The sequence below is a fragment of the Sinocyclocheilus anshuiensis genome, unplaced genomic scaffold (genome assembly GCF_001515605.1).
Source record: "Sinocyclocheilus anshuiensis isolate Anshui unplaced genomic scaffold, SAMN03320099.WGS_v1.1 scaffold227, whole genome shotgun sequence".
In the NCBI taxonomy this organism is placed as follows: Eukaryota; Metazoa; Chordata; class Actinopteri; order Cypriniformes; family Cyprinidae; genus Sinocyclocheilus; species Sinocyclocheilus anshuiensis.
In genome coordinates, this window is record NW_015549590.1 from 2,553,048 (window position 1) to 2,564,813 (window position 11,766).

Genomic DNA, 11,766 nt, shown 5'->3' on the forward strand with positions numbered 1-11,766 from the left:
CCTCCCCCCGGCCCTCCTCCGGGGGAGGGAGTGGTGCGTTCACCATCTCCCGAAGAGTAGATCCCTCCATCTCTGGGTCGCCTGTCTCAGGGCCGCTTGCTTCTCTGCTTGCCACCAGGTTTGACGGGGGCCTGGACATGCGGGGCGGCCCGCCCATGCCCGGCTCGACGACGCCGCTTTGCTGAAGGCTGCTGCAGATGTGGCGTGGGAGCGGGGGCGGACGTGGGGGCCCGCTCTCGGCGACGAGCAGGTTGGGGCGCTGCAGCCGGCGGACGGGTGGATGCAGCAGCTGCCTGCCGGGGCAGGATGTGTCAGATCGCCTCAGTCTGCTTTTGGGCAGCCAAGAACTGCTGGGCAAAGCTCTCGACTGCGTCACCGAAGAGGCCGGTCTGGGACACAGGGGAATTGAGGAACCGAACCTTGTCGGCCAGACACAGCCAGAGATGGCGCTCCTGGACCACAAGCGTGGACATCAACACAGAAAGCTTCCGAGAGCATGCTGAACTCGTAGTTCTTGAAATGAATATAGAGCAGAACGATGTTGTCGCTCGGCCCCTCAGCAAAAAGCTGGTATGCATTGCACCTGCTGCCTTATTATACTCACGCTGTGATCAGCGGCAGCTGGATGCAATAATTGCATGCCAATGTGCATTGGCTTGTTTAGTTTACACTCAAAGTAGATTGGTCTATCGAAGCGATATCCCAATTCGTCGGTCACTGACGTGACTCGGAGTGACCGACTGAAAGGGAACAAGAGAAGGTTCAGAGCAAAGAAGCCTGCACAAATATGATAGATTTAAATGTTGAATAAGATGAAAGACAAAAACACTCTGAAATTAAACTGAAATGATGTGTGGGCTTTCATGGAAAGCTGACTTCTGGAGAACTATAAATAATATCAGCATTGTGTTGCAAAACATTGTGACCTCAAACTGTTCAGCAAACATAATGTGTCACTGGTCCCTGGTGGATGTTAAAAAGCTGGAACTTATGAAGTCAGATGATGCTTAAGTTTGATTTTTTTATTATTTTTTTTACAGATGTAATTCAATTTACTTGTGCACTGTCTTTTGTAGAGAGGAAATCCTGTCGCTGCCCAGTAAGCGTTGGCAATAATATGCGGAATTCCCTACTCTGGGGCTGGTACATGACTGCCTGTGCTTCCCGTCCACCCATGTGATGCACAAGTGCTGGTAAAGCAGTCTCTGAGGACAGGGAAGGGGTAATCTTTTTTGGGCTTACACAACAATAGAAATGTATTAATCATTTAACCTTGCCACAGAATCCATTGTGATTTCAAAGCTTTACAAGCAACAAAGGCTTCTTAATAAATAAAAATAACGTAAAACAATAGTAAGCGTGTCCATGGGCACAGAACCGAAACATCAGGCAACTGTTGCACGCGACCAATCGCACATTCATTTCTTTCCTGTCTTTTTCGGAAGTAGAAAAAGTACCCCTCTGGGACATGTAAAACTCCGTAAATACTGGAATTTTGCAAGACAGAAATTTAATGTGAATATTTGGCTATATAAGCTGACATATTATGACAAGAGATACTGTGACTGTACAATTTCGTTCATTATGTCATCTACAGTCGTGGTCAGAATTATTGGCACCCTTGGTAAATATGATCAAAGGCGGCTGTGAAAGTAAATCTTTATATCATAAATCATGTAATATGTCTGGTAATGTACAGTAAGCTGGGTCCCACTTTATATTAAGTGGCCTTAACTACTATGTACTTACATAAAAAAATAAGTACAGTACAATACATATTGTGTTCATATTCTATTACAAAACACTTCTGCTGCTATTGAGGTGGGATACTGGTAAGGTTAGGGACAGGTTTAGTGTTATGGGTTGGTTTAAGGGTGGGTTAAGGTGTAAGGGATGGGTCACCAGTGTAATTCTAAATGTAATTACATAAAATAATTACAGATGTAATTACATGCAGGTATTTTTTAAAATATAAGTACAATGTAAAAACATGTATGTACATAATAAGTGTACCAAATAATTAATTAAAATGTAAGTACATAGTAGTTAAGGCCACCTATAAAGTGGGACCAAAGGTTTCATACAGAAAGTCCATATGGGAAGTACATAGTAGTTAAAGCCACTTAATATAAAGTGGGACCCATTATTATTATTAATAATATTATTGTTGTTGTTGTTACGTGAGAAGAAAGAGATAGCATAGTGATACAAGCCTGAAATGATCACATGTAGGATAATCAAAAGTATTTGACCATAACAATACACAAGTGGCCAATTAAAATCAAGTATTCCTGAGAGCTATATAACAAACTGTAATAATATATCTCCTTGTAAATTTACTACAATTCATGTGGTAGTTCGATGGTGCTTATTCTGCTTCTAGTTTTACATAATTGATGGTATTTAATGATGGTCCAGTCTGCCACACAAACAACAGTAAAACAAATTCACGAGGTGTTCAAGGAGCTGATGGCAGACTGAAGGGTAAACTCTTAAACAAAATTAGTCCACCCTCCAAAAAAGTTGCTACTTGACCTCCAACTGTGCTGCCTGCCTTCTCATTCATTGAAGTGTTCTCTTGTTGCAAGTCCCTTTGCTACAACTACTGCTCCCTGCCAAGCCGTAAGGTTAAGACAACAGCAATGAAGAATGCAGATTTTATTAGTTCCTGGATTGGTCTTTGGATGGTGGAGTCGAAAACCCAACACATAAACACAACTTGTATGAAAAATGAAATAAGATGGTAAATTAAACAAAGAACAGCTACTAACCAAATATTGAAACCATGGAATATGAAGAACCCTGGAAACAGTCTCCATAAGTGAATTTGAATCCCATAAGCTTCCACAATATGTTCTGGAGCTCAGGGGATTGTGCTATACTCCTTTAAGTCTCCTTAAAATTGCAATATAACACAACATGAACAGCCATCATGGCCTGCAAAGAGACTAACTAGTGTGTCAAAGAGAAAAGACAACTTAGAGGAAATAACCCATTACTAAAAACATGGTACATAAATGTCTCCAAAGCACACCGCCTGAGGTTCTTTGGTTGTCTGACTGTGCACACTAAGGATGATAACTATGAGTATAAAGTTTTAAAAATCTATTCTATGGGAATAGGGATGTCAACATCCCAACTTTAGCAATAATGACTCAGAGGAACAATATTGTTTGAATCACTTTCACAACAGTTTTTCCAGCTGATGAATGATAAAACCATTGACAGTCAATCAAAAGCATTTAAAGGAACACTCCACTATTTTTGAAAATAGGCTCATTTTCCAACTCCCCTAGAGTTAAACAGTTGCGTTTTACCGTTTTCGAATCCATTCAGCCGATCTCCGGGTCTGGCGGTAGCACTTTTAGCTGTAGCTTAGCATAGATAATTTAATCTGATTAGACCGTTAGCATCTCGCTCAAAAATGCGCAAAGAGTTTCTATATTTGTCCTATTTAAAACTTGACTCTTCTGTAGTTACATCGTGTACTAAGACCGACGGAAAATGAAAAGCTGCGATTTTCTAGGCCGATATGGCTAGGAACTATACTCTCATTCCGGTGTAATAATCAAGGAACTTTGCTTCCGTCAGAAAAACATCAAAAAACTTTGGTCATTTTTGAGCGAGATGCTAACGGTCTAATCAGATTCAATGATCTATGCTAAGCTTCTAGAGGAGTTGGAAAATGAGCCTATTTTCAAAAACAGTGGAGTGTTCCTTTAAAGTGGCAGATGACATAACTGCAGTGTGTGCTAATAAAACCTTCAACAGAATAGAACATTACTATTCTGTTGGTGTGGATGCTGAAATATAGTAATTGTTATATCTCTATAATGTTTTTATGTTTAATTAAGGGAGAAAATGGAGAAGACTGCAAATGCGTAGAAAGCAAGCAAGCCAAAAATCATGAAAGAAAGAAAGAAGGACGTCTGTGCACAGTCTGTACTTGCGCGCCACCCCACCGCTGAGTGGATGAGCTTGAATTGCACTTGGCTGACCCCTACCTACTGTATTCCTCCCAACATGCACTGCTGTTGAACGGCTGTTCAGAAGGAACATTATGTTTCTTCCTGAGCCTGGAAAATAAAATGTAATTCAGAAAGAAATCACACTGAGCAAGTTTAAACCAGGCACTATTTTGTATATAACATGTTCAAACAACTAAGTATGTCACCCATATTAATAGCTTACTGTATTTACACTGCTTAAGTAAGTTCTGCATAGCAAGGTGCAAGTACAGATTCAGTTCGTAATCTATTTTGACTATACATATGAACTTAGCAGAATACTAATTAAATCATCTGCAATATACAGTAGGCTTTTATTAAGCAACATAAATAACTACTCCACTGTTTGAGAAAAATGTCTGTCAGGCTTGATGCACATGCTGCAAGCTATACACAGCTACAGTTTAGGTTATGTTCCGTGTAGATTCATTATCATTTGAATTAAAATGTGGTTCAACTTCCTCATGCAAATAAAATGTAACAACTTTTCAGTTTGTAATAGTTTTCAATGGCCAACTCCTGATAAGCATTTGAAAATGTATGTCTGTTATCAAGATATCAGACATCATTTTATTTTCTGTATGCAGCCATATCTCTGTTTTGCAGCATAAATGCTTCCAGACTTAAAGCACGAAGAGAGCCTGCAGTTATGCAATGCTTATGCATGCAATGTAAAACAGACCTAATTTGTCAGTAATTAAATATTGTATTACTGCAAAGTTGTGATGTTAACGGAGCAAGTATGAGTTGGATAGCACATATTCAGTGAGTTCTGGAAAGTAATGCAATGCAGAGTGTTCTCAGATGTGTAAAATTCCTGGAGTATTTTAACCTTTAAATGGTTCAGCAAAATTTGGCAAAAAACAGAGCCCTGGGCAATATCTGGATCATTTCAAGATGTCTTATATCTCTCTACAGAGCAGCATTATTGGATATTTCTCTTACTTAAAACAGATTTTATCCTTAATCCTTCTCATTCCTGCAAGTAACTTCTAACAGCCAAGTCAAAATGTGTTTCACTTCTCTAAAGTCCAATTTATAGATCTAGTGCTGAGTTTGACTAGTGGCTCTGACTCATTTTGTATTTCCAATGTAACAGTTTCAACTGAATGTTTAATTCTTAAGAAATCACATGACATATCAGTCAACACAATATATAGTTGCACTACATGGATAAATTAATACAATTCAGCTTACAAAATTGGTATTAAATGTAATAATCACAGTGACCACCAAAAATGGGATACGGTTAATGTCTCCATGGCCTATTTTTGTCTAATGGATTAACCATACACTCCTAACATATAAAATATAATGGCATGCTCTTCCTCTCTACCATTGTCTTGAGGTGGGGCGACTGACACACATTTGGAGTAGAGGAGCAAGCATGAAGTCTGGGGAAGGAATCTTTACTCAGGTAGCGTGTCACATTTCCGTGACCTCTACTGCCAGAACAATTCCAGGGTGCCTCCTGCCTCTCCATCCGCTTCCTTCATGTGTCTTTCCCACGCTCGGCACAAGGACAGCGAAGGAAATCTACTTGGAGACCTTGTAGACAAAGCTTGAAGACCCAAAAAGTCATGGGGGGAGCAGTATTTCCTCTGTTTGGACAGCAGGAGGAAGACCTGTATCTGTAGTGTACCACTACTATGTCACAATGAACAATGGCATCCATATTTTACTATCCATCTTGTTTATAAGGAGATGCAGCCAGAAGTCCAAGCAGCCAGAGTCAACAATATACTTTCTCTTATAAACACATACTATCTTGTCAAACTTGAGAACAACACTGGAACTGGAGATGTGCCCATACTACCCATTCACAATAAATTGTTTTGAATGTTATCAAAAACACACCTGATATTTCAAACACAATGTGTGTTCATTCTTGGAATAACTAGTAAATAATGACTTGTAACAACGAACTAGTTCCAGACAATGGAGGAATTCAAGAAGTGCCCACTGCCCAACTGTTCTTCCATCATTAGCTGTGGTGGCAACTGGGGGTCCCTGGAATGATTGGGGTCACCAGAAAAATGAGCAAACATCAGTAAAAGGATTTAAACCCCAGCAGGGAGAGATCCCCTCCTGCTTTCTAACTGAGCATTTAATTTAGTAACAGAGTACAGACCGCTGATGACTGGGTCTCAAAACCCAGTGAGCTGCCTACCTAGACAAAATCTAGGACCCAAAAATGGGTTCTAACAATGCATTTGGCACATATGATCCCCAAAATGAAGTACCAAACAATTAGTGGATAGGCACAGGCAGCACATTCGTTTTTGAGAAACATAGCCAATGACATCAAGGTAGGTTACCTTTAAAGAATGAGAGAAAAAAGTATTATATTTTAATATTTCTATAAAATGATCATTATAAAATCACTAAATTTAATTCCTTCGGATAAGTTACGTAGCCTATATTTTTTTATAGTACAAAAACTCCGTAAAATGTCACCACTGCATCAAAAGACATCATTGTGTCAACATATTTGTTCCCATCCATTTAATCTGTCACAATAATTCTCATAATGGTCTCTTCTTCAGTAATTAACGTCGGAATAGGTTGAAAGGTGCAATAAACTCACGACAACCGAACATATCGTAATATATTTTCTAGAATGAAAATCATCAGATCTATTAATAAACAGCCGACTAGTAATTCAATGGCATCAGATAGGCTATTATTCTAGCAAAATACTAAAAGGTTTTCATCCATTTACATAAAGATCAATTAATGCCCATAAAGTTAACACCTGAACTTCAAACCGCGTCTGTACAACAGCAGCCACAGAGAGCCAAAGATCGCCTGCAGCTTCACTTTACGCGCAGAAAAATGACAAAAAGCGCGCACTTACCACTTGAGAAGAAATTGAGAAGCAGCTGAAAAGTGAAGAAGCCTTTCACTGAGGTTTGAACAGAGGTCATTTCGTCCGTTAAAATAAGGATATTCCGTGTAATCAGCTGTCACTTTATAGCCTATTTGGATTCGGCGGTAATAGTCCAAGTAGGCTACTGTTATTTCTCTCGGTGAGCGGTTAAATTGTTCCAGTATAGTGTAAATGCGTATAGTTTCCGCTGATATGACAGAGACTGTTCTTTCAGTGATGCCTCTGGAGTGAAAACACCTCTCGTAGTCTCTCAGTGACTGTAAAGGTATCGCATGGTACAGCGCCTGCCCCGGTGCACCAAACTACTCCCGAGGGCAGGTGCGACGTTTGCTCTTCCTTCCTAAAACTGAGTGAATGAAATTTCGAAAACTAGACTCTGTAAAGAAGGTCTAACAATAATATAACGATGAAAGAACTAATGCCAACCGACTGATAAACCACACCACCGCCTTTGGCTTTTCTGCTGGGGTTTCCCTCTCGAAGGCTTTATATGAGTGAAGCAGGGACGGAAGGACGCAACGTCACCATAGTAACCCTGCAGCGATACTCCAGTTCACTCCACGCGCACTTTTCCTACGAAATTGACCCACATATATCTATTAAGATATTTTGTCTAGTATTAATCTAAATTAATTAAATGTTTGTGCTATTTCTGTCTGATTAAATGAAAGATTTATTTTATCTCTGTGAATTATCCCACCCCAAATGCCTCTATGAATGTGAAGAGGCTTTTACTCGTTTTAAACTAACATCTTTCAAACCTCAGCAGTCCCTAAAATATCTAGGTGCAAAGGTAAACAGGCATTGTCTGATAACATATCAGTCAAAATACCTTGGAAAAATATTTACAGGGTTTATTTTTAACTTTAGCAACAGGATGTGCAGCTAATTTTATATCAAAGTAAATAATCATGGGGCTTCTTTTCACCTTCCAACACCCCATGGTGTGTGGATGCACCACCGACCGTTTGTCTTTTTGATGCTATGAATGGGGACACGCTACCCGCAACGTACGGCATTGCATTGTCCATTCATGTCCTTCCATCTATATTATTTCAAATGCACAGGATGTTAAATCTGTTAAACAGAAATAAAAATGTCCAAATTACAGTTGGTCACTGACGAGGTATTGTTAAAAAGACATGAGTTTTTCTTCCCACTGATTGGTGGATAATGTGATTAATGTGAAATGTAAGGGCCACTGATAATAGTTTACCAGTTTATTTACTTCTGTTACTCAGAAACAATGAAGGTAGCTTATGTTAAGGATGTAGTTATTTCAACCTATTTTTGATGAAGTGGGATGTCACATATTTTATAAATTATATTTTGTTCTGCAATGTTTATGCAGACTTTTTATTTTTTATTTGTTTTTGTTAAAATCTGTATGCATTTTCACCTATTTTTGATGAGGTGTGATGTAAATTGATCATATTTTATTTTACAACGTATTATATATATATATATATATATATATATAATTATTATTATAAAGTAATAACTGTATTATTATTTTCACATTTCCAGGTTTCTCAGCAGTGAAAGTCGTCATAGTTGGGTGAATGGGAGAGTACCACAAATATATTTTTTGCATTTCCATTTGCTCAAATAGCAAATGAAAAACTCCACAATAGTGTTTTCACGACTTTCAAAAAAAGGAAAAAAAATTGAGAGACTGATAACGGCAGTCAGAAGAGAGAACGATGTCATTTTTTTTTTATTATGAATTTTTTTGTTGGGGGGGGGGTCTAATAGCTAAGATGTTTCTGGTCATGTTTTCTGGTCTGTTGAGGTGACGTATTTTTTTATCTGGCACAAGTGTATAAATATGCCTGTTTATTATTATTTTTATATTATTTATGTAACAGACTTTAGGAAATCTTGTGTGCATCTCTCTGACCACATGTCATAGGGATCATGTTTGTTTTTTCTTTCTCCTGTGCAATCAAGCCCTCTGAACTGATCGCATTTCCCTCAGGCCAGCACGGTGGCTAGATAAGACTCAGGCAGAAACAATTGCTGGAAGCCGAGCACTCGAGAGGAGTGGGCTTTTAAGACATCTTATTTTTGAATCTAGTGCAGTGAACACAATAAGAGAGTCCACAACCGATTCTGTGTACGCAGCTTGAGCTCTTTCCTTCAGCTCAACAATGACCTCCCCTGTTAAAACAAAAACTCCAGCGTTATCAACACATCTTTTCTTGGGGGTGAATGAGGTTCTAACTACCAGAAGGTGATGAATATTATCCTTAAACAATGCTATTATACCATAATGCCCAAATCTTTCAACAGGACAGAGTTGGCAATTCTGAATATGCAGTCGTGTATGTGTGAAAAGAGTAGTACATTTAACTTAAATGCTTATTTTTGACTTACATCTGTCCTTTAGCTGATGTATTTTATATAGCCTAATAGTATTAATATTATTAGCTATTTTAAACAGTGTACATTTTAATCTCATATGTTACAAAAAAGTCAAAAACATGTGACACTGGACCACAAAACCAGTCATAAGTAGCACAGGTATATTTGTAGCAATAGCCAACAATACATTGTATGGGTCAAAATTAACGATTTTTCTTTTATGCCAAAAATCATTAGGATATCAAGTAAAGATCATGTTCCATGAAGATATGTTGTAAATTTCCTACCGTAAATATATCCAAAATTAATTTTTGATTAGTAATACGCATTGCTAAGGACTTCATTTGGACGACTTTAAAGGTGATTTTCTCAATATTTAGATTTTTTTTTTTGCAACCTCAGATTCCAGATTTTCAAATAGTTGTATCTCGGCCAAATATTGTCCTATCCTAACAAACCATACATCAATGGAAAGCTTATTTATTCATCGTATTAATCTCAATTTGAAGAAAATAGACTCTTATGACTGGTTTTGTAGTCCATGGTGACAAATAATTGTATTTTAAAAATTAAATATTTTTTTTTGTAGCAATGATAAGATTTGTTTTTACCACGCCAATAAATTTGCTTAAATCTACATGTGAAATATGTGAGGGAGAAGTGAATGAGGGGTAAATACATAACCGTGTGTGAGACACCACCTTGTGGCCATACAGTAGAATTACATTCGTACTGCAGCGCGTGCGTGTTTTTGGCGGCGGACGGTCGCGAGGGGTCGTGTTTCTGTCACTGACACACAGAAAATACTGACAAAATATATTCGACCGTTTTAAATTACGTTACTCGACTTATGTATTAAAATACACAAACCTGACCATAATATGGAGCAGTTTGTTGTCGATGTAAAAAGTAAGAATCTATTTTGTGGAAGATTTGTGTCAGTTAGCTCTGTCAGAGATTAACGTTAGCTGTTAACGTTACGCACGTTTATAAAATAACTGATCTCTTATGGATATTATTGGTAATTTCAGCACTATCTGTTGTAATTATTTCAGCTTACCTTGTCATAAAGTGATTTAGCACAGTACGTGAAGCTGTTTCGTGTTTGAAGGCTGACTCTGTCTCTTTCACAGACCTGTCAGAGAAACTTCTCCACAGACAGATCGATTCACATTTGGATGAGGTGATTGAGACTCTCTTCAAAGCGATTTCAACTCTAGATGCAGCAGCAAAACTACAGGATTCACAGGTGTGCAGTGCCCACCTCAGTTGAAACCGTCGGAGGCCACAAGAGATCATGTGATGATTTTTTTCTGTCTTGGTTTATGGCGATCAGGTCTTCTCGTATTTTCTCGTTTTCTTGACATAACTCATTTTTATTTATTTATTTTTTAAAGTAAGTTAACTCAAAGCTTCTTAGAAACGTCGTAATTATGGTTTAATCTGTAATAAATAATGCAATTGTGTTTTGTAGTTGGAGGAAATCGCCATACAGCTGTGGAACTGGGCAGTGACCAAACGTGTTGGCTCAACTATTACAGAAGAGCAAAAGGCCAAAGGTCTTTTTTCTCTATTATTGTATATGTCTATTAATATATCTGTGTATCTGCCAATCATCGGTCTTTCTGTTTTGCCATATAGATATTTTTTCCTGTACCAACAAAAGAAAGTTAAAAAAGTCTATCTCCAGATGTTTGCACAGATGTCAATTATTTGATAAACTACTAATTTGTTTAACTCACTGCACATGTTTCAGTGCGTCATGTGGCATGCAGACTTCTGTATTTATGCGGGCCTGAGAACCCATCAGAGAATATTGTTCGCAAGCAGATACTGGTTTGTGACATCTGTTTTTGTTTTGTTTTTATCCATTTAGCTTGTATAAATTCCAACAGTAGATTTGTTAATTTCAATCTTTTTGCATTGTTTCTGGCATATTTTATTACTGTGTATATTACTGTAACTCTAAAATGTCTTCCTCAGATGGCGAGTAAAACGGGAAGAACATGGCTTGATTGCAAAAAACCCAAAGTTGCTGAAGATTTTTTGAGCCTTGCTGTCAATGTACGTACAGTATGAATGCAATCTCACTATGAAGCAACAAAAATAGACTTTGCATGTATGCAAAAATAAATAAATTAATTAATAAAATATAATATACATGCAGCCACTGTATATTGGAACATTGAAAATACCAATGATTATTATTCTAATTTAGTGACTCTGAGAATAAGAAACTAAGAATGATACTTTCACAGAGCCTGGAGACTCTTTACAGCAGACTCACTTCCCATGGAGATTGTGCAGAAGATATAAACACACCAAAGGGAGACATAGAGAAAGACCTGCTGCGGGTTTTGTCATATCAAGCTGAATCTGTGAGCAGAGATTGCTTAGCCTAAAATTAATGTCTGAATACTCTATACTTGAAATACTTGAAAACCACTGGATCAAATGTGGATATTTAATGCGTATATTTCATATTTGAGATTTACAATTTACACA

The 11,766-nt window shown here is 37.9% G+C and overlaps 2 protein-coding genes across 2 annotated transcripts in view; one reads left to right on the forward strand and one right to left on the reverse strand.

The window, feature by feature from the left end:
* The window catches only part of kdrl (kinase insert domain receptor like), a 44,051-nt gene extending 36,708 nt beyond the window's left edge, over nt 1–7,343 (reverse strand). Inside the window, exon 1 of the mRNA XM_016446566.1 lies at nt 6,865–7,343. Coding sequence (XP_016302052.1) covers nt 6,865–6,934 — 70 coding nt within the window. The 5' untranslated portion in view covers nt 6,935–7,343. The remainder of the gene's footprint in view (nt 1–6,864) is intronic.
* Nucleotides 7,344–11,504: 4,161 nt separating this feature from the next.
* tex11 (testis expressed 11) overlaps nt 11,505–11,766 on the forward strand; it is a 13,498-nt gene continuing 13,236 nt past the window's right edge. The window contains exon 1 of the mRNA XM_016446390.1: nt 11,505–11,639. Coding sequence (XP_016301876.1) covers nt 11,505–11,639 — 135 coding nt within the window. The remainder of the gene's footprint in view (nt 11,640–11,766) is intronic.